The 23888-nt window shown below is 45.2% G+C and overlaps 1 protein-coding gene across 1 annotated transcript in view; it reads left to right on the plus strand.

The window, feature by feature from the left end:
* Positions 1 to 9402: 9402 nt before the first annotated feature.
* Positions 9403 to 23888, plus strand: part of chmp1b (charged multivesicular body protein 1B) — a 34254-nt gene continuing 19768 nt past the window's right edge. Inside the window, exons 1-3 of the mRNA XM_080187961.1 lie at positions 9403 to 9481; positions 18380 to 18477; positions 20647 to 20793. Coding sequence (XP_080044087.1) covers positions 9466 to 9481; positions 18380 to 18477; positions 20647 to 20793 — 261 coding nt within the window. The 5' untranslated portion in view covers positions 9403 to 9465. The remainder of the gene's footprint in view (positions 9482 to 18379; positions 18478 to 20646; positions 20794 to 23888) is intronic.

The raw sequence follows: 23888 nt of genomic DNA on the forward strand, positions 1-23888 counted from the left end.
TCTTACCAAAAAAATTCAAAGTGTAAAATGAACTTTCTGGGGCTTGGCAGCAAGCCGGCAGATAGCAGCAGAGGGCACCATTGCACATGTGTAGATATGTAGAGTGACTGCCTCCCCTAGCTATAGTTGGCCTTTGAGGCTGATTTCCACACCACCGCTCCCCCACCCCCACCCCCACCCCCGCCCCCACACCACAACAACAACTGCTGTTGCAGAGTGGCAACAGTTTCTCCCCCACACCTGATCACAATTGCAGAGAGGCAATGGTCCCCCTCAATTGGTCAGCCCCTAACTGGCCCCTGTCCCTAACTGGCCCCTGTCCCTAACTGGCCCCTGTCCCTAACTGGCTCCATATTTTCAGGGCCTATTCCCTCAGCTCTCCCCCCCATTGGCACTGCCTGGTGCCAGGTGGGCAGTCCCCCCTGGCACTACCCAAGGGGCGCCCCCATCTGCACCCGGCCTCCTGGGGGGGGGGGCTGCGCAGTGGCCTCCGGTTTTATCAACAAGGCCATCACATCTGGCCCGCGTCGATGGGAACCGTGTGTGATCCTCACCAAAGACAACCTTCACCAGCGAGGCCACAGAGGCAAGTGACCCCGGATGACTGTAATATATAAATATATATATTGAGATATTACAATCACTTGTAATATATAAATTTTAATCTAAATAGTATTTAAATATTACATTCAGCCTTGCACCCATTTCGGAAGTGACTGTTTGCTATTTTCTGAAAAGTTCCGAATTCTCTTGTCATTCCTCAGGCCCAGAAACCATCTGGCCCCTTATCAATCTGCCATTTCTTTTATCTCACCATTGGTCATCTTGACTTTAAATCTATTCATCTTTCCACCTCCCCCTCCTACTTCAAGAGGCTCCTTAAGTTCTTGTCACCCATCCCAATGTCTCCTTCTTTGCTTTGATGGTATTTGTCTAATTATGCTCTTCTGATGCATTCTGGGGCTTTTTATATTACATTGAAGGCACTGTGGAAACACAAGTAACAAATGGAGATAATGTCACACACGTTAGGGACCAGATCAGAAACCCCACTGTGAAGTTAGCCTCGGCCCAACCATCTCTGATTTTGGTATTATTGGTGGCACGGCAGCACAGTGGTTAGCGCTGCTGCCTCACAGCACCAGGGACCTGGGTTTGATTCCCAGCTTGGGTCACTGTCTAAGTGGAGTTTGCACATTCTCCCCGTGTCTGCATGGGCTTCCTCTGGGTGCTCTGGTTTCTTCCCACAGTGCAAAGACGAATGGATTAGGTGGATTGGCCATGCTAAATTGCCCCTCACTGTCAGGGAGACTGGCCAGGGTAAATGCAGGGGGATAGAGCCTGGGTGGGATTGTGATCGGTGCATCCCCGATGGGCCGAGTGGTGTTCTGCACTGTGGGATTCTATGATTCTTGTATAATGTTAAATAAAGTTTGTTTTAATAAAAGATTTTTGGTGGGTCAATAGATTCACAACTGGAGTGGACCACTCGTAGTGGGAGAATGAGAGAGATCTTGAGGGGGTTTCTAATCAGAAGGCATCCAAATCATAAGGAAGGTCCATGTTGTATTTGAATCCAGATCCTGGTGGGGTCTGAATGGTGGAGGCCGGGCCAGAGCTGGGGTCTGTTGGTGGTCAGGGAGAGCGGTCATTGGTCAGTGTGGTGGTGGAGAGAGGACAGATTGTAGGCAGGATGTCTGAAGCTGTAAGGGGGCAGCAGTTATTGGTCAGTAGGCTCTGATGGTGGTCAGTGGGTAGACTGCAGATGGCAGCCAGAATGGGTCACATGTGGTTGGACAACAGGTTCTAAGGTGATCAGGGGCACTACTTGTGGTGGGGGTCCAAAGATAGAATGATAGTTGGGGGTCATCCAATGATGAGTTGGGGGGGTGGTAGAGTAACGGGCATTCAGATCAATTGTCTGGTCAGGTGAGATTGGTTACTGGGTAACTTGTTGGGCCAACGGGCAGTGAAACGGGAAATTTTCCCGTCCGTTTTTTGGGCATATTTACCTGAATGAATCCCTGATGCTCTGTGCATCACACTGGATTCAGACTGGAAAGTGGGGGGTTTTGGGGGGGTTGGGGTGCAGGGCCTATTCCCTCTCCTGTGGCCAGCAGCATAGTGCTGAGCAGCTCACTGTGCATGCAGCGATCTGTCAGTGGGGAGATTGGTGCATGTGCATTGCCCCCCCATTGCTGACCTTCCATTACTGGCCTCCCCCTCCTAGTCGCTAGCCTCCCGAACCATCCCCCATGCACTGGCCTATCGGAACCGCCCCCCCCCACCTCAAGCCAGCCCCTATCCCCTCCCACCGTGGCCAGCGTGATCACCCCTCAGTCCATCCCTCACTGATCCCATTGCAGCAGGTCCCCCGCCTTCACTCTTCCCCCAATAGGCTCTGCTCCCAGTATGCCCCACCCTTTCTAGCCTTGCCCCTTAGCACTGCCAGGTGCCAGGTGAGCAAGGCTAGGGTGACCAGTGGGCAGTGCCACCATGCCCTCTGGGAAGTGCCAGGGTGCCAGGCTGGCACCACCAGACCAAGGGGCACTTCCTCTTGCCCCTGACCTCCAGGGGGGGCCTCAATGGCTTCTGTCCCTACCTGTGGGTTAAGCATGCCTGTTCTCCTTTGGTGGGGAGCAATTGTAAACCGTGCTGGTAGGAACCTTTCCCAGGAGAGGGAAGGTGCAAGCGGGCCCCGAGACTGCTGTCTGGGCACAATAACCATATCAGAAAGTGAAATTTCAATATGCTAAGCAGCTCCAGGCTGATTTCTGGTGCGGAGCTGGTTACGCCTGGGAGACTTGCAATTGGCCAGATACTGGTTGCAAGTCCTGCTAAAGGCCCCCCGCTGATGCCTCCCAGCCCATTGCATTATCAAGCAGCACGGTGGGCTGGGATAATCCCGGCCTTTGCCTTTTAACTTCAGGCCTGACCCCAACACACCTACTGTTGGGGGTTAAAATTCAATCAATGGTTGAGTGTTGTTGGTGCTGGAGATCCTCGTGGTCTTTTCTGAAGTTAGGGGAACTCAATCTTTTCATTAACTGGTCTGTGGGATTCCTGGAATCAAACCGATTGCTTTGAAATACACAATCCTAACAGGATCTTCCCCCAAATTAATGACAGAATAGGAAAAAGAATCAAACTACGTTGTGACAACACAAAATGTTAGCAGTCTGCTGCTAGCAAGATAACATAAGAACATAAGAAATAGGAGCAGGAGTAGGCCATAACTCAGATGTTTCAAATGACAGGAAAAAGGAGAAGACTGATTTATTATATAAAACCTCACCATCTCCCAGCCTGGTTTACAGCCAGTCCTGTGTCCCTGTTTTGAAGCTTAGTCACTGTTGCAATCTGAAAAATATAGAAATAATATCCTTTAAAAGTATACTTTATAAAACATGTTTATGGTTTTGATTATCAAAATAAACAGGAATGTAATATTCTTGCTTTCGTGCATAATACCAATCTCACCCAGTCTCATTAAGGAAATGGCTTATTTTATGGAATTCATAAAAATACATTTTTCATTATATATCAATCTTGTGGTTGAATTACTTTCTGATGGGTTTCATAAATCTGTGAAGAATTCAAAGTCATTTCGTTCATAATCGTGAGTTTGTTATAATTAACAACAAAATAAGACTATTCCAGATAAGAACACAGTAAAGAGTCACTTGTGTGCACACAACACAGGGCTTCCCAAGATCAGCCTTTTATGATATCTATGAAAAACCAAGAACCTATTAAAGTAAAAAGTAACATTTGTATATTAGCCACAAGTAAAGCTTACATTAACACTGCAATGAAGTTACTGTGAAATTCCCTGAGTCACAACAGTCCAGTGCCTATTCAGTGCATTTAACCAGCACGTCTTTCAGATTGTGGGAGGAAACTGGAGCACCCGGAGGAAACCCATGCAGACACGGGGAGAATGTGCAAACTCCACACAGACAGTGACCCGACCCTGGAATCAAACCCGGGTCCCTGGCGCTGTGAGGTAGCAGTGCTAACCATTGTGCTACTCTGCCACCATCATCCAATTCAAGTGGACCTAATTGCATAATGGACAAGTTTTACAAGACTAGGCCCCCAGCACGGAGCCTCGCTCTGCAGTCGCATTTTCCAATAGACATTGCTGACCAGCCACAGATGTAGCACAGCATTTTAGCCAGTACTTTTAATGGAAACCAACTTACATATAATCAAAAATACAGGTAAATGTACTTCATGCGATGTTTCCTGAAAAAACACTCCCCACCATTCAGTACCCAAGGAAGTAAAGCACTCAGTTCTGCTTTTTGTCTCACCACTTTCTCAATAAAAGTACAAAAGGTTTTAAAGTTCTCATGCATATTTTGTGCAACGAAGGGCACTGAGCTCACACACCCCATGGCAGTGTCTATTACTCAAGTTTTGTTTACTGATCATAAATTCAATTAGCCACATCTGGATTCCCAGTTAGCAGCAAATGACTAGCGCCTTTGCTATGGAGCAAGATTACTTTGCAGAAACCTGTGTGAGACAGGAGGTATTTAATACTAATGAACTGAATTACAATCCACATCCAACGCTGCAAAGTTAATCACAGCTAGCAAGACTATATAAAGGAGTAAAGGCTGAAAAGCTAGCTTTAATGGGTCCCCACTGTGCCTCCTGCTTATATCACAAATATATTATTTGACATGTATATTAATATAACTGAAAGCATGATTCACCAAGTTCATTTCCTTTTGATACTTTAACCCAGAATTAGCACTGATGGTGTGATCTAAATTCTGGTTATATCAGGAAAAGTATCTCCAGCTGGAGCAACCCTGCCACCTTCATACTTGCCAGTGTCTCCATTTAGCTCTGTAACACAGCGAGTTGATTAACCCACAAGTTTCTTGTGGCAATGTTCCATCACATTGCTTGGGGTCTTTCAGGTGTCACATCCCCATGTAGTTCACAAGGTGGCATCCCCTTAACTCACTGAATTTTTGGATTGAGAAACACCAGCTCACTAAGTAATGTGTCCTTAGGCCTTTTCCTATGCCCTATCCAGTGATATAACAAGTAAAGGGCTTGAAATTGTTTATCAAGATAGTTTTGTACCACTTCATGTGCTAAACACACCAACATTTCTGCTTTGCTAGCAGTATTAAATAAAAATATATTAATTAAATAGCTTCCACAATGCTTAATTCTAAGAACATAAGAACATAAGAAATAGGAGCAGGAGTAGGCCATCTAGCCCTTCGAGCCTGCCCCGCCATTCAATAAGATCATGGCTGATCTGAAGTGGATCAGTTCCACTTTCCCGCTTTCTCCCCATAACCCTTAATTCCCTTGTCTGTCAAAAACCTATCTACCCGTGACTTAAATATATTTAGCGAGGTAGCCTCCACCACTTCAACGGGCAGAGAATTCCAGAGATTCACCACCCTTTGAGTGAAGAAGTTCCTCCTCAACTCCGATCTAAACTGTCCCCCCCTTATCTTGAGGCTGTGCCCTCTAGTCCTGCTGTCCTTTCTGAGCGGGAAGAATCTCTCCACCTCTACCCTATCCATCCCTTTCATCATCTTATACGTCTCAGTAAGATCCCCCATTGTCTTCCATTGAAATGATTACCGAATTCTGCAGAAATAGGGATAGCCCTTTGAACATGTTTGATCATTGTGTTGTTAAATCAGTTTGACATAAACATCCATAATTGGTGAAAGTTTACCAAAAAATGGCAGAGTGTTGATTCCAGCATGAGAAACAGAAGGCTGCACGCCAACAGCAGGGCATGTTTCTGGTCTGAACCTTATTCATTTTTATTCCCACCAGTTCCACGCCACTGTTCCCTCTGATTCACCCACCATCCAACGACATAAACAAACACTGGGGAGCTTCACATAAGCAGCTCTCCAGCACTCGTTCCACAACATTTATACCCCGGAATATTCAGCTGCCAATCCTGTCCTTCTTTTAAACAAGTGTCCGTCATTGCAAACACACCCAAATTCCACGCAAGCGTTAAGGCTCTAAGTTTATCTGTTTTGCCCGTGACACTTCTTGCATTGAAGCAGATGCACTCCAGACCTCCAGGCCCACCGAGTTCACCCTCCCCCGGATTGCTCTTCCTCTTAGGTAGCCTTGTCTTGGCCCCAAGCTCGTCCCAGTCGCTTGCCGACCTATTGTTCTGACCCCCACCCCCCGTCACATCAGTTTAAACCACTCGAACCACATTAGCAAAACTCCCAGCCAGGATATTCGTGTCCCTCCAGTTTAGGTGTAACCCGTCCTTCTTGTACAGGTGCCATCCTCTCTTGAAGACTTCCCAGTGATCCACGAATTTGAAACCCTCCCTCCAGCACCAGTCCTTTAGCCCCGTGTTCAGTTGTACAATTTCCCTGTTCCTAGCCTCACTAGCACATGGCACTGGGAGCAGTCCAGAGATTGCTACCCTAGAGGCCCTGCTTTTTAGCCTAGTACCCAACTTCCTGAATTACTCTCACAGGACCTCCCTGCACTTTCTGCCTACGTCATTTGCACCAATGTGGACAATGACGTCTGTCTGATTACCCACCCCTTTTAGGATGCTACCTACCCGCTCAGAGACATCCAGGACTCCGGCACCAGGGAGGCAGACTACCATCCTGGAGTCTCGTTCGTGCCCACAGAACCGCCTGTCTGTGTCTCTAACTATTGAGTTCCCCACTGACATTGCTCTCCTATACTCCCCCTTTTCCTTCTGAGCCACAGAGCCCGACTCCACACCAGAGACCTGGTCACCATGGCTTACCCCTGGAAGGTCAATCCCCCCCCTCCCCAAAACGGTATATTTATTTTGGAGGGGAACAACCACAGGGGATCCCTGCACTGACTGCCTCCTCCCCTCCCCTGTCCTGACTGTCCCACCCAGCTAGCTTCATTTTGAGGTGTTACCATTCCCGAAAACTGCTATCTATAACCCCCTCTGCCTCCCAAATGATCCAAAGTTCATCCAGTTCCAGCTCCAATTCCCTAAGGCGGTCTGTAAGGAGCTGGAGCTGGGTGCGCCTCCCACAGGTGAAGTTAGCAGGGTCACTAATGGTGACCCTTACCTCCCACATCCTGCAAGAAGAGCACTGAACTGCCCAAACTGCCATCCTCTCCACCCAAACTCCCAACAAGATAAGAGTGAGGAAAAGAAAAAGAAAAAACAAATCAGAAGCTTTTTCCCAGGGTGGAAGAGTCAATTACTAAGGGGCACAGGTTTAAGGTACAAGGGGCAGGGATTAAAGGAGATGTACGAGGCAGATTGTTAACACAGAGAGTAGTGGGTGCCTGGAACGTTGCCGAGGGAGGTAGTGGAAGCGGATACGATAGCGACTTTTAAGATGCGCCTTGACAAGTACATGAATAGGGTGGGAATGGAGCGATATGGCACCGGACGGGCAGGGGGTTTTAGTTAAGTCAGGCAGCATGGTCAGTGCAGGCTTGGAGGGCCGAAGGGCCTCTTCCTGTGCTGTAATTTTCTTTGTTCTTTGTCCTTTAGCCATCTACCTGATCTGGCCAACATGTGACCCCAGACCCGCAGCATTGTGGCTGACTCATAACTGCCCTCTGTAATGGCCTGGTAAGCATCATTAGAGATGAGCAGTGATGCATACATCCAATGAATTAATTAAAAAGGTTACACTCTACGCTCCTCTCATTGTCCTCTGAGATAGAATAGAGGCACCTCTTGTTGAAAGTATTAATAATTTCCTTGTTCTTATTATCTCTACTTTTGTAGTCTCCACAGATAGAAGAATTTTATCTATGTCTATTGTGTCAAATTCCTTTCACAATTTAAAAGCCGGCTATCAGGTCGCGTTCTTTCAAAGAAAGAAGCCCCAGACTATTCAGGTTTTCCTGGTAATTCTGTATTCTCCATTGTCATCATTGTGAATACTTCTGTACCTTCTTCACTGTTGCTAAATTCTTTTTATAACAGAGAGACGAGATAGAAAATAATACTCCGATTGTGGACAAATGAAAGGTCTATCCAAGTTTAACCAAACTTCTGTGCTTTTCAATTCTATTTGTTAAGAAATTAAGCCCATTCTTAGTTTGTTCATTTCTAGTTAAAGCAGCCTGCGTCACTCATGGAGTAACTGTGTGTCTATAACTCTGTATCCCTTTATTCCACTGCCACTTTTAGATGCTTAATATCCAAGCAGTATGTGACTTCCTGATATTGCTTCCAATATTCAAAGCCTCATTTTTATCGATATTGGAACTCATTACCAAATAATATGTATACTTACACGTCTATTAATGCCTTCATGTTTTCTGTTGCAGTCAAGAGGATTTGGCTGCGAAGTCAGGCAATTAGTCAACCACAGTTTCCAAAGGAACCAGTGAAAAGCTCCAGGTAGGCAGGAAACAGTTAAACTAGGTCTGTATTGCCTTAGTGCACTGTAACTGTCATATGAAGAGATCAATGATAATTTAGATTTTATTGATTAAAGAACTGTAACTTTGCAGGAAATGTTTTAAACATGCTTTATGTGGCTCACGTTGAGAGGCATGGAGAAGTGTAGAAAAAGAGTTAGTAACGGATTCTTTTGGTTTATTCAGGGTGGGATTGGGCAGGGAAAGGGTTAACAACAGTTTGTGTTGGTTTATTCGGGCAGGGAAGGGGTTAATGACAGTTTGTGTTGGTTTATTCCGGCAGGGAAGGGGTTAATGACAGTTTGTGTTGGTTTATTCCGGCAGGGAAGGGGTTAATGACAGTTTGTGTTGGTTTATTCCAGCAGGGAAGGGGTTAATGACAGTTTGTGTTGGTTTATTCCAGCAGGGAAGGGGTTAATGACAGTTTGTGTTGGTTTATTCTGGCAGGGAAGGGGTTAATGACAGTTTGTGTTGGTTTATTCCGGCAGGGAAGGGGTTAATGACAGTTTGTGTTGGTTTATTCCGGCAGGGAAGGGGTTAATGACAGTTTGTGTTGGTTTATTCCGGCAGGGAAGGGGTTAATGACAGTTTGTGTTGGTTTATTCCGGCAGGGAAGGGGTTAATGACAGTTTGTGTTGGTTTATTCCGGCAGGGAAGGGGTTAATGACAGTTTGTGCTGGTTTATTCCGGCAGGGAAGGGGTTAATGACAGTTTGTGTTGGTTTGTTCCGGCAGGGAAGGGGTTAATGACAGTTTGTGTTGGTTTATTCCGGCAGGGAAGGGGTTAATGACAGTTTGTGTTGGTTTATTCCGGCAGGGAAGGGGTTAATGACAGTTTGTGTTGGTTTATTCCGGCAGGGAAGGGGTTAATGACAGTTTGTGTTGGTTTATTCCAGCAGGGAAGGGGTTAATGACAGTTTGTGTTGGTTTGTTCCGGCAGGGAAGGGGTTAATGATGACGCGGCCTCACCTGGTTTCGGTTGTGATGTCGGCGGAAGTGACGCCATGCCGCTCGGGCGGAAGCGGAAGTGGTGTTTGTTTGGGAAGCTGATCGGCCGGAGCGGAGCGGAGCCATGTCCAGCCTGGAGAGTATCCTTCCCGCGGCGGCGGCGGCGGCGGCGGCGGCGGGGGGGGCGGGGCACGGCCCCGGTACCACCCGCACCCCGGTACCACCCGCACCCCGGTACCGGTACCACCCGCACCCCGGTACCGGTACCACCCGCACCCCGGGCCCCCCGGCACTGTGTCCACCTCACCCCCAGACCCTCCCCCCCGGTGCCGTTGTGGCTCCGAATCCGGAAATAGCTGGGGTGGGGGGGTGATAGGGAGCCCCCGGGTGGGGGGTGGGGGGTATGTGGTATGGTGCCCCCTGGGTGTAGATGGGGGTGGGGGGGTTGATAGGGACCCCCCCTGGGTGTAGATGGGGGTGGGGGGGTTGATAGGGACCCTCCCCTGGGTGTAGATGGGGGTGGGGGCGGTTGACAGGGACCCCCCCCCCCCCCCCGGGTGTAGATGGGGGAGATGTCAGGCAGCCCCACAGGAGGGGGTGTAGGAGGGTGACAGTCGGTGCCTCTGGGTGTTGTGGGTGTGGGGTCGCCTCCATTTGGACCTAGTGTGGATTGGCAGGAAGAGAGCATCCCCAGTGGTGGGATTGGGGTGGAGCTGCCCTGCTGGGGTGGGGGGGGGGGGGAGGGTGGTTCTCTGGCACAAAGGTGGCAGCACCTCAGGTACAGAATTCGGGATCGCAGCCACATGGGTGCAGGTGGGTGTTGGGGCAGCGGATCTTTGGGCGTCAAAGTGGATGGGGTTGTAAACAACAGGTATGGAGCATGGGAGAGTGGCAGCCCCTCAGGTCAGAGGGGGAGGGAGGTTTACACTGAAGTCCCTCTGGGTGTTGAGGGTGTGGAGCAGTCCTGAGGGCTGAGTGCAGAGTAACCTTCATTCAGGTGTGTAGGTTGTCAGAGGTGCAGCACTCCCAGTAGGGTGGCCCCCTCTGGGACTCTGCTGGTGATGGCACCAGTTTCTGCCCATATGATCCACCTACAGGCCAGGTTGTGTTAGTGGGGCTGGTTCACCTTAACTGTCCTGTTTAAAAGTAAATGGCACTCACTGGGTCTGATGGGTTTGACAGGAGGCAGTCTGTTGCTGACTTCATTTGGAATCACTCACAGCGCTAGTTCAAATATCTCCCCCTTTGCATCCAGCCAGCTGTGTGGCATTCAGTTCTTTTTTTAGCGACAGTGCAAACTAATCCCTGGGTGCTTTCAGAGTCGTGATGTGGAGATGCTGGCATTGGACTGGGGTAAACACAGTAAAAAATCTCACAACACCAGGTTAAAGTAAACCAAGTTTCTCAAGTTTCCTGTTCTTGACGTTTGCTACCAAATAAACCTGTTGGACTTTAACCTGGTGTTGTGAGATTTCTAACTGTGCTTTCAGAGTGTCAACGGAATGGTATGTTTTTTGTGCAGGCATGTTTAGAAGCATGTTTTTATTTCAATGTAGAACGTATGATGTAGTTATCACCCATGTCTCTACTCTGGTACCTATTATGTTAAAGCACTTCCAGTATTTTAGTTATTGTGTAACCCCCACTGCTCTCCCTCACCTTCCTCACCCATAACATAAATCCAAAATGGAAAGAGTGAAAATTGAATATATGATTTTCAGAAGGCGTTTGACAAAGTACCTCACAAGAGGTTATTGCAGAAGGTCGAGGGACATGGAGTTGGGGGTAGGGTGTTAGCGTGGATAGAGGATTAGTTGTCAAATAGGAGGCAGAGAGTGGGGGTCAACGGGTGCTATTCGGATTGGCGGATGGTGACTAGTGGAGTGCCCCAGGGGTCGGTGCTGGGGCCTCAGCTTTTTACCATTTATATAGATGATCTGGAGGAGGGAACCGAGTGTAGGGTGTCGAAATTTGCTGATGACACCAAGATTGGGGGAACGGCAAATTGTGCGGAGGGTGTGGAGAGTCTGCAGAAGGATCTAGATAGGCTGGGCGAATGGGCCAGGAAATGGCAAATGGAATTTAATGTTGGCAAGTGTGAGGTGGTCCACTTTGGTAGGAAGAATGGTAGGAAGGACTATTACTTACGGGGCGAAAAACTGCAGCAGGCGACGGTGCAGAGGGACCTCGGGGTCCTTGTGCATGAGTCGCAAAAACCCAGCTTGCAGGTGCAGCAGGTGGTCAGGAAGGCGAATGGGATGCTGGCCTTCATAGCGAGGGGGATTGAATATAAAAGTAGGGAGGTCTTGCTGCAGCTGTATAGGGCATTGGTGAGGCCGCAGCTGGAGTACTGTGTGCAGTTTTGGGTGCCGCACCTGCGCAAAGATATTTTGGCCTTGGAGGGAGTGCAGAGGAGGTTTACTAGGCTGATACCGGAGTTGAGGGGGTTGAGCTATGAGGAGAGGCTGAATAAAGTGGGCTTGTACTCGTTAGAGTTTAGAAGAATGAGGGGAGATCTCATTGAGACGTATAAGATGATGAATGGGATGGATAAGATAGAGGTGGAGAGACTCTTCCCGCTCAAAAAAGACAGTAGGACTAGGGGGCACGGCCTCAAGATAAAAGGGGGGCGGTTTAGAACGGAGTTGAGGAGGAACTTCTTCACTCAAAGGGTGGTGAATCTCTGGAATTCTCTGCCCGTTGAAGTGGTGGAGGCTGCCTCGCTAAATATTTTTAAGACGCGGGTTGATGGGTTTTTGATAAGAGAGGGGATTAAGGGTTATGGGGAGAAAGCGGGAAAGTGGAACTGAGCAGCGACAGATCAGCCATGATCTTATTGAATGGCGGGGCAGGCTCGAAGGGCTAGATGGCCTACTCCTGCTCCTATTTCTTATGTTCTTATGATGAGTGGGAAACCTTATCAACTGGAGTTGAGTTTTGTGAAGAATGATATTTGAATCTGTTAATGTGCTTATGCACTCGGTTACAGCTTAAGCCATCAATCATTGGCTGTAGCATTCTCCATTTGTGTTTTATTGTCTGATCCCAAATACTTGCCTGTATGTCAAAAACAGGTCACCTGCCTGATAAGTAGCATGTTCTATTTCACAGAATGATTTCAAACAGAAAATGTTGGAAAAACCTCAGCAGGTTTGACAACATCTGTAAAAGAATAGAGCTAACATTCCAAGTCTGGATGATCCTTTGTCAGAGCTGAAAACAATATTTGTTTAGTTCACAATGCTGATTTGCAGAAACGGACAGCAGGGGATTTGAGAGAAATCTTTGTATCCTCACTGGCTACACGGGATGTCCCAGAGGATTGGAGAATAGCCAATGTTGTTCCTTTGTTTAAGAAGGGTAGCAAGAAGAATCCAGGTAATTACAGGCTGGTGAGCCTTCCATCAGTGGTAGGGAAATTATTGGAGATGATTCTTCAAGACAGGATTTATTCCCACTTGGAAATAAGTGGATGTATTAGTGAGAGGCAACATGGTTTTGTGAAGGGAGGTCGTTCAAGTTGTGATTCCAAACGAAGTCAGCAACAGACTGCCTCCTGTCAGACTCAGGTAAACACCTAGCACAGGTAGTGCTGTCTACCTTTTAGACAGGTCAGTTTAGGGGGACCAGCCCCAATAACAGCAAACTTGATTGGGTTTTTCAAGGAAGTGAGGAAGATGATTGATGAGGGTAGGGCAGTGGATGTTGTCTACATGGACTTCAGTAAGGCCTTTGACAAGGTCCCTCATGGCAGACTGGTGCAGAAGGTGAAGTCGCATGGGATCAGAGGTGAGCTGGCAAGGTGGATACAAAACTGACTTTGTCAAAGAAGACAAAGGGTAGGAGTGGAAGGGTGCAGTTCTAAATAACGGGCTTTTACAAGTGGTGTTCTTCAGGGATCAGTGCTGGGACCTTTGCTGTTTGTAATATATATAAATGATTTGGAGGAAAATGTAACTGGATTGATTAGTAAGTTTGCAGATGACACAAAGGTTGGTGGATTTGCGGATAGTGATGAGGACCATCAGAGGATACAGCAGGATATAGATCAGTTGGAGGTTTGGGCAGACAGATGACAGGTTAACCTGGACAAATGTGAGGAAATGCATTTTGGAAGGTCTAATACAGATAGGAAATATACAGTAAATGGCAGGACCCTTAGGATTATTGATAGGCAAAGGGATCTGAGTGTACAGGTACACAGGTCAGTGAAAGTGGTAATGCAGGTGGAGAAGGTAGTCAAGAAGGCATACGGCATGCTTGCCTTCATCGGCCGGGGTATTGAGTTTAAAAATTGGCAAGTCACGTTTCAGCTTTATAGAACCTTAGGCCGCACTTGGAATATAGTGTTCAATTCTGGTCGCCACACTATCAGAAGGATGTGGAGGCTTTGGAGAGGGTACAGAAAAGATTTACCAGATGTTGCCTGATATGGAAGGCATGAGGAGAGGTTGGAGAAACTTGGGTTATTCTCACTGGAGTGATGGAAGTTGAGGGGAGACCTGATAGAAGTCTACAAGGTTATGAGAGGCATGGACAGAGTGGACAGTCAGAAGCTTTTCCCCAGGGTGGAAGAGTCAATTACTGGGGGGTCACAGGTTTAAGGTGCGAGGGGCAAGGTTTAAAGGAGATGTACGAGGCAGATTTTTTTACAGAGTAGTGGGTGCCTGAAACTCGTTGCTGATGGAGGTAATGGAAGTGGATACGGGAGTGACTTTTAAAGGGCGTCTTGACAAGTACATGAATAGATGGGGATAGAAGGATATGGTCCCCAGAAGAGTAGGGGGTTTTAGTTAAGTCGGACAGCATGGTCAGTGCAGGCTTGGAGGGCTGAAGGCTGTAATTTTGTTTGTTCTTATAGCAAGCTAAGAAAATCTGCCGCTGCAGACCAGTAGCCACCAAGCCAAGAAAACATAGGCAGATATCCTTAACTTGATCTGCTACGGATTACCAACCATCGTAAAATAAGCGAATGGAATCACTTGAACGTTTTCAAATTCACTTCAGTGGTTGCGATGTTTTCCAGCAAAGTCAGTTAATATTTCTCAGGAAACACACAAGAAATATGGATTGGACAACACTCATTGGGATCAGAATTGGAGTTCGGCTTTCTTTCTGGAGCTGGTAATTTTTTGTCTTGTCAGGATTCCCCAAGTTGTGTGTGGGCAGTTAATGCTTCACACTGCTACTGTGCGCAGCTTGCCCCCTGACTGCTTGTCTCTGATGCTTCGCAACATCTCGCTGACATTCTGCAACTTGTACATTCGTAAAGTTAAGAATTTGCTGAACCAAAACGTTGAACGTTTGGGCTGTGCAAGAGTCATTGCCATCTCAAAATGTGCATCATTAACCTGTCTGTATTTGGTTCTTCTGCATCACGGGAAAGTAATGGTCATATTGGTGGGCGGCACAGTGATTAGCACTGCTGCCTCACAGCACCAGGGACCTGGGTTCGATTCCTGGCTTGGGTGACTGTGTGGAGTTTACACGTTTTCCCCATGTCTGCGTGGGTTTCTTCTGGGTTTCTCCCACAGTCTGAAAGATGTTCTGATTAGGTGCATCAACCTGAACAGGCGGTGAAGTGTGGTGATTAAGGGAATTTCACAGTAACTTCATTGCAATATTAATGTAAGCTTTACTTTTATGATACCCCACATGCCAAATAAAGTGCTAATCTTGTGAGCTGATATTCAGTTTATAGCTGTGAACCACTGAGGGGGTCAGCTAGCATTTGCCAAATGTGTTTCGAGAGCCATACAATTTTTGTTCATTTTTGGGATGTGGGTGTTGCTGGCAAGGTAAACCTTTATTGCTTATCCGTAATTGCCCTTAAGAGTATTTAGATTACATTCCAATTGTTTCATGTCTGTTTTAGCTCTGAGAGACAAAACAGTATAGTCTTTCAGGAGAAAGGTATTACACTTTGAAATGCGAACTAATGACATGTTCAAACTCTGCATTGTTGTTGGATGCAACTTACTGAAGACAGCGACTGTTAATTGAACAGGACTTCAGGAAATGTGCTTATTCTGTCCGAAATGTGTGTTAACTATTGTCTTGGAGTATGTTATCAAACCTGCCATAACTATTTCACAATTGTTGATCGTGTTTTTGAGCAGATAATTTTAATGAGAACGGACTACCCGTTTTTACCTGCAGCAATTAAATTGGAGTTCAGTTGACTGTCTAATGTGTATTGGGGCCTAAGTGATTTTTAACAACAGCCTGGCTTTGGGAATGACGCCAGGCACAAGGCAGTCCATCATGTGATTTGTGAATTATCCATGCCCCTCCCTGGTGGTTTCCGATGTCATCGGAATGTTTCACTCAGATTATTTCCTGGTACTGTTTCCCTGATCTTCAGGAAATTCTGACACTTTTTATGACTTCCCTATTTAGGAAGGATTCTAAATTGTTTTACATTCTTGCCATGTTTTTGCTCCCCAACAAAAATAGAAAGGTGGTTTAGCTGAAAAATGAAATGTTGGAAAGGCACTTGGGGGTTTTAAAGTTTTTAAAGATTCTTTTAAAGTTAAAGTTTATCGTGTAGCAAGTAGACTTACATTAACATTGGAATGAAGTTACTGTGAAAATCCCCTAGTTGCCACATTCCGGCACCTGTTCGGGGGTGACATGGTGGCACAGTGGTTAACACTGCTGCTTCATAGCACCAGGTACCCGGGTTCGATTCCCGGCTTGAGTCACTGCCTGTGTGGGTTTCCCCCGGGCGCTCCGGTTTCCTCCCACAGTCCAAAAGACATGCTGTCATGCAGCTGGTAAATTGCCTGTAGTAACTTACATTTATCCAGCACCTTGTAAGTAATAAAAGATGCTGAGGTGTTTCCCAGGATTATTATAAAACACAGCTACATAGGGAGGTTAGTTCAGATAACCAAAAGCTTGCTCAGAAGTTTTAAGGAGTGATTATATTCCAGAGCTTGGGACCTAGGAAACTGAAGGCATAGCCACCAATGGCAGAACAGATCAATTTGGAAATGCTGAGTGGGTCAGATTTGGAGGAACCTAGTGTGGAACAGAGATATTCGGATCAGGAGCATCTGATACTGCTTTACGTATTGAGTTAGTTACTGGGGATGTTCCATGGGACATGTTAGAGATGTGCCGGGGGTATTTGAACCTTGGTTGATGTGTTGAATCAATATCCACTGGTCCCCACTAGAAAGTGTATCAATGTCGGTGTTAAAAACCGAACCATGTTCATTACCTCCTGGAGTTGAATGTTTTGACACAATTCACTATACTCGTACAGAAATCAATGAAGTGTAAATGATAGCACCCACGTGGGCACAGTACCCACACCAAGTAAATCTGCCTCTGCCTGGGCGCAGGGTGAAAAAGTCTCATCAGAAAATACAACAAAAGAGAAAAGCTAAGGAAAAATTTTTTAAAGAGCTTGATACTCTGCAGTTGAACATGCCGTGCCCTCTATATTGCCATGACATTCTAAACGTATTGTTTAATATGGCAATACTTAAACGTTCAATGTTTATTACATAAAGTGCATACAATTTGTAAAAATAGGTTTACCAGAATGTATAACATTTTCTTCCTGGTTTCTCCTCATATTTATTATGCCACAGCGTTAAGTCTGATCTTTTTTGCCCTGAACTATTGGGGTAATCAGAACAAAATCTAGAGTCAGGGATCATGTTGAACTTGTATAAGACACTAGTTAGGTCTCATCTGGAGCGCTGCATCCAGCCCTGGGCACCCTGCTTGAGGAAGTTGGAGAGACCACAGAGGAGATTCACAAGAATGACTCCAGGGATTAAGAACTGTAACTATGAGGGTAGATGAGAGAGGATGGGACTGTGAGACCATGGAGAAAAGCAGGCTGAGAGGAGATTTGATAGAGGCATTCAAGACTCTAACATGTTTGGACAGGGTAAATAGTGAGAAACTGTTCCCACTCAAGATCAAGAACAAATTCAAAATAATTCACAAAAGGATACAAGTAATGGGTGAAATTTGTTTCCTCAGCGAGTGGTTGGAGTCTGGAGTGTATTTCCTGAGGGGGTTGTGGATGTGGGTTCAATCAAGGTATTCAAAAGAGAATAAGATTGCTGTGTGAAAGGAAAGAATGTGGAAGGTCATGGGGGATAGCACAGGAGTGGGAGAAGGTGCAGTGTTGTTGCAGAGTCAGTGCAGACAGGTCTCCGGCACTGTAAAGGTACTCTGATCAATGAGATGCAATTCAGACCTTTGCTGTTGATGATTGGGTGAAGCAAAAATGATTTTTGTAATGGTTTGTGAAGGCTAAGAGATGAATTTGTTTTTCAATTTTCCTTCTCTCTCCTGAAGCTGCTAAATCGTGCTGGGATTGCTTCACAACTCCAGTCCAGTTGTTCTTTGATGTGAATCATCGATAAATGTTTCACAGCTGGGTTCTTTTCTAATCTAAAAGAGCATTGTACATTATTTTAAGGTAATTCTTGGCGTAGTAATTTTTTCATATTGCATCTGGTCCTGCTGACATGTCGTTAAGCTGATACGATGGGCAATGTGTAATGGAGATTGCACAAACCTGTTAGACCAGCCAAGGGGATAGCTGAAAAGTTGCAAACTACTTTGTTCAGCCCATTTGTGTGGAAAATAGTCGATACGATACTTTTACTGATTACCTAAAACTGAATGACTTACCAAGTTATTTATTTAGTGCTTTTAAATTTATTCGTTATCTCCTTGATATCTACAGTAAAAAAAGTAGTCTGGTTAAAAGTTTCAGTGTCTGTTTGGTCTGAATGAAATTAATTTTCTGTTTCGAACAGATGTGCTGGGGATTATCAGATAACTTGAATGGCAGAGCAGATTTGATGGGCCAAATGGCCTTTATATTCTGAGGGTTATATTGAATATTAGCAATATATTCATTAGTTGACCTTGAAGCACTTGGCAATCCCAGCTGCAGTAAATATTAAATCAGGATGGGTTTTTTTGTACCATTATTCAGCTGGTAAATGCTGTTTTCAGGTGACAGTTGCCATTTTAGACGATACATCCTTAACATATCTTTCCAGAGCACCTGTTCAACCTTAAGTTTGCTGCAAAGGAACTTTCCAGAAGTGCCAAAAAATGCGACAAAGAAGAAAAAACAGAAAAAGCCAAAATCAAAAAGGTAATTAATTCCCTGTGTTTGTGTAAAGGCCAGCAGAGGAGGAAAGATTTGATTCTTTTTCAACATTAGATTTATTATTGTCGTATGTATTGGTATACAGTGAAAAGCATTGTTTCTTGCACCATGTGCAGACAAAGCATACTGTTCATAGAGAAGGAAAGAAGAATGTGCAGATGTAGTGTTACAGTCATAGCTAGGGTGAGAGTAGATGTTTCTAAAAACATAGAACAAGAGTAAAATATAGAATTAAAGGGTATGCTGGGGACAGCTCACAAGAAGTCACCTTACTCCGGCACCATAATGTACAGCACTGAGCTGGTCAAGTTTGTTGCTATTTAACTGTGATGCTGAAAGACTGCCCTTGGCTTGTACATTTCCCTCCAGCCCCCATTCCGCTCCCTCCAATACATTTCACTCCGGTTATACATTACCTCCTGGCTTTCTTCACCAATGGTGGTATTTTCAGCTGATCAAAATTTGAACATCTGGCACCTCACATCAGATGATTCCCCATCCCCATCTCTCAGAAACATGAGATTGGATGACGGATACTCCATGGAATGCAAACAAGCATAAGGCAGTTGTTTAAATTTTCTAACCACTGCTGTCTCCTAATGGTCAACAGTTATTAGGATTCCTGTGGTTTTGGAGCCACTTGCATGAACTGAATGACTGCTCTTTATTGTTTCAAACAGATTTCTTTTGGGAAATTAGATTTGTCAAACTTTCATTCTTTTCCCTGCTGTGTGTCCTTATCGCGAGCTTGACTGTCTGCTAACTGAGCATCTCCTTCTGGCAAATTCTTTGACCATTACTGTAAGCCTATGGAGATATCAGTTGTGTTCCATTATAGAATCAAAAGAATCCCTACAATGCAGAATGAGGCCATTCGGCTCATCGGGCTGCACCAATAACAATCCCACCCAGGCCCTATTCTTGTAACCCTACATATTTACCCTGCTAGTCCCCTTGACACTCAGGCAATTTACCATGGCCAGTCAACAGCTTTAGAGTGTGGGAGAAAACTGGAGCACCCGGAGGAAACCCATGCAGACACAGGGAGAATGTGCAAACTCCACACAGTCACCCAAGACTGGAATTGAATCCAGGTCCTTGACGATCTGAAGTAGCAGAGCTAACCACTGTGTCATTGTGCTGACCTATTAGCCTGTTCGAAATGGCATCCTTCTAAGTTCCACAAGACTGTAGGAAGATTGAAGCTGGTACAGGGTTGAGTGCGGGTCTGTTTATAGATGGAACCTGCTGAGGTTTCTCTTTTTCTCAGTGCAATGCATATGTTAGGTGTTCGTCATTCAAGATGAAAGAGATATATTTTTATTTAACTTAATTTAGCTGTGGTGATGGTGATGAGTCACAGTTGATTTAAGAGCCGCAATATATTTGCCAATGACTTTCTTCCACGTAAAAACAAGCTGATACGTCAAAGCCAGTATTTTTCTCAGTTTCTCTCAGGAAGATGATTAGTGTAAATAATTAACAGCAGTTCTTTTGCAGTTCAAATAATAAACTTCTGAAGGTGTAAGATTTGCAAAATAAACCAGGTAGGCAGATAGCATATCTGCTGCACTGATTTACGTAGATTTTCTTTGCAATTGAGATGACCTTGTAGGATCTATAATAGTGATTTTTAGGCTGCAGTCTAACATTTACTTGTAATTCATCTGTTAGTTTTTCATGCAACTGATCTAATAGAATGCTTATTCTTCCATTAGAGTTAGAGAATACGACAGAACTGGTACCAATTCCAAGCAGCAATGACAGTAATAGTTTCGGGTCAATCCTTGGATAGTGCTACATTAACAGATGTTTTGCATATAAAGCTGTGGGATGTCTGAGGTAGATTCTTTACTCAGAGAGTGGTTGGGGTGTGGAATACACTGCCTGCTGTGATAGTGGAATCGGACACTTTAGGAACTTTCAAACGGTTATTAGATAGGCACCTGGAGCACACCAGAATGATCTTGGGATTGGACATAGCTCGGCACAACATTGAGGGCCGAAGGGCCTGTACTGTGCTGTAATGTTCTGTTCTTTTGTGAAATAAGGACAGTGGTTATCCATAACCCCATGTTAATTTTATCAACAAAGCTTGACTTCCTGTGGATGTTAACACGTCTGGTGATTCTTATGTTATATGATTGCTTCTAGGCAATTCAGAAAGGTAATATGGAAGTAGCAAGAATACACGCAGAGAATGCAATCCGGCAAAAGAACCAGTCCATTAACTTTCTGCGAATGAGTGCCAGAGTGGATGCGGTGGCAGCACGGGTTCAGAGTGCAGTTACAATGGGCAAGGTACGGACCTTTCTGACCAATTTCCAAGTTAGCAAATTTAGATGTGAGCCAGTAGAAAATATTTCAAACTATATTTAACCGGCACGTGCATTCCATTCTTGAGTATCAGCAGTAACAGTCTTGTACCTGCACATAACAGCTTTCCATTGAGAAGTGATCCCACCTTGGTGTTTCTATAATGAATCTGCCGATGTTAAATTATGTGCACCTTTTACATGGTTTCCTCTGGTTTCGACCATTTCTGTAAGGTTTCATGAGCCACTTTACTGAAGCAGCCCTAATTGTAACCTCAAATTACTTTTCCTGGTACAGTCTGGGTCCACATGTCTGACCATGTTAGTCTTGTGCGACACTTCTGCACCATTCTCCAGGTAAATGGAACTGCATCATGTGGTTCCACTCTGACCTGTCATGATGTGACCAGAGTATGTCCAGCAATAAGGTCTTTTCCTCGCCCTCCATGCTACATCCATGTGCATTGATCTTATACTTCTCCATTTCCTTATTTACATGTTGCCTTTTGACAGTGTTGTTTGTACACATGGGGCCAGATACTACACGTATTCTGGAAACCCCGAGCTTTTCAGCTCTTTCATGACCTATCTCACTGCATCGTCAGACCGTCTACAACCCAATTTAGATGAGCTACAGTTTCCTCCAATTCTTCTTAATTAATGCTCAATAAATGTGTGGGCCAGCAATGCCTAATTGCCCTCGATGATCAGTTAAAAGTTAACCACGTTGCTGTGGAACCAAAGTCACATGTATGCCAGACCATGTATGGACTGCAGTTTTTTATGGCTAACACGAGGGGACATAGCTTTAAATTGAGGGGTGGTAATTATAGGACGGATGTCAGAGGTAGGTTCTTTACTCAGAGGGTAGTAAGGGTGTGGAATGCCCTGCCTGCAGCAGTTGTGAACTTGCCAACTTTAAGGGCGTTCAAATGGTCTGTGGATAGGCATATGGATAACATTGGAATAGTTTAGGTTAGAGGGTCATTAGATTGGTTCCGCTGGTTGGCGCAACATCGAGGGCCAAAGGGCCTGTACTGCGCTGTAATGTTCTATGATTTCCTTCCCTAAAGGATGTGATGGAACCAGATAGGTTTTTACAACAATCAACAATGGTTTCATGGTCATTATTAGACTTCTAATTCCAGATTTGTATTGAATTCCAATCTGGACATCTGCTATGGAGGGATTCGAACCCAGGTTCCCAGGGCATCACTCTGGACTAGTCATCCATTGCTAATACCACTGCACCACTTCCTCCCCTAGTTTGCTAACAGGAAGAATGTAGGTATTGTTTTCAGCACTCTCGCAAACTATACACCCTTCACACAAATTCTAACCTCCTGGCCAGTGTATCTGGCTAAACTAAACATTTTACAAGATCTCCATTCAAAACACTCCATCTGCTCTATTATTAAATCTGCCTGCCTCCACCTCCACGATAATGTCTGCTGGAACCCCTCATCCATTTCTTAGTCACCCACAGACCGGATTATTACAATGCTTGCCTGCTCGATCTCCCATCCTCCACTCTCCATGAACTCCAGTTCATCTGAAACTACGTTGCTGGTATTCTTTTCCTTACTAAGATCCACTCACCCATCACCCGTGCCCTTGCTCAGCTGCTTTGGTTCTATTCCTTCAGTGCCTCAAAACAAAATTTCCAATCTTCATGTATGATTCCTTTCATTGTTTTCCACATTTTTATTCCAGTAACTGCCTCCAACTGCGGCACAGTGGTTAGCACTGCTGCCTCACGGCTTGAGTCATTTTCTGTGCGGAGTCTGCAGCCCTTCCCATGTTTGTGTGGGTTTCCTCTGGGTGTTCCGGTTTCCTCCCACAGTCTGAAAAATATGCTGGTTAAGTGCATTGGCTGTGCTAAATTCTTCCTCAGTGTACCCGAACAGGCGCTGCAGTGTGGCAACCAGGGCATTTTCACTAACTTCATTGCGGCGTTAATGCAAGCCTACTTGTGACAATAATAAATAAACTAAAGGTAATCTTTCTTAAATTCTTTGTTCTTCTGATATTTCTCTTGTGCATCCCCTCTCACTTCGTTCAATCTTTGGCAGCCACATCTTTAAGCCCAATACCTGATGTTCTGGAACATTCTCTCTAAAAAGCTCTGTCTCTGCACATGCCTCTGTTCCTTTAAGAACCATCACCCTATCTTCACTCACTGCATTGATTTACAGTTTGGCAATGCCTTGATTTTGAAAATTCTCATCCACGTGATCAAATCTCTCTGGGGTTTTGCCCTCCCGATCTCTATAAGCTCCTTCGGTTCCAAAGTCTCTCGGCTCCCCATTTCTTCAGCTGCCTGGCCCTAAGATCCAAACTGCCTTCCCTCTCCACATTGACCTCTCTATCTCTCTTCCTTCAGTTGATCTTAAAATGTTTCTTTTTGACCAAGCTTTTCAGCCTTAATGCCCCTCAGTGGCTCTAGGTCAAATTGTTTGATAACTCTCTCCTTTGATGTGCCTCAGGATATTATATAATGTTAATTGCACTTTGTAAACATTTAAAACCCACTCTGTTAAGATTATTGTCCATCTTTGCTAATATGCCCTCGTAAAGATCAGGATCTGTTTATCTATTTCCCCTCTATGAAACACGTTAGGAACATTATCTACATTAATGATGCCATGCGCGTGCAAACTTTGTGTCTTCCAACTCATGTAATGTGGTGAGGGCAGCAGGTAATGTGTGTTAGTTTGTAGAATACAGAATTTGTCCCTAGTGCGTCAGATACCCTGAGCCTAACTATTTTGTCACAAGTAGAAACAGTTCAAACTATATTGAGGAGTAGTTCTTATTTAAGCTTGCTTCCCTATTACGATTGCCACGATCATAAAGGGCATCAACTGTGCAAGTCTGACTGTCTTGCTGGGGCAACACAACAAAATACTGCAAAAATCACTCAGATATCAGATGTAAGCAATCCCCAGTTAAATGAAGATGATCAGCATCCACGTATTCCTTCACTCTCTTATTTAACACAGTCGGAGGTTTGGCATCAGTGGTACTAGTATATAATGTTGCAGCATCTTCAATAACAAAAAAGGCTGTTGTATCAGACTA

The sequence above is a fragment of the Carcharhinus amblyrhynchos genome, chromosome 4 (assembly GCF_965287045.1).
Source record: "Carcharhinus amblyrhynchos chromosome 4, sCarAmb.v2.hapA, whole genome shotgun sequence".
Lineage (NCBI taxonomy): Eukaryota > Metazoa > Chordata > Chondrichthyes > Carcharhiniformes > Carcharhinidae > Carcharhinus > Carcharhinus amblyrhynchos.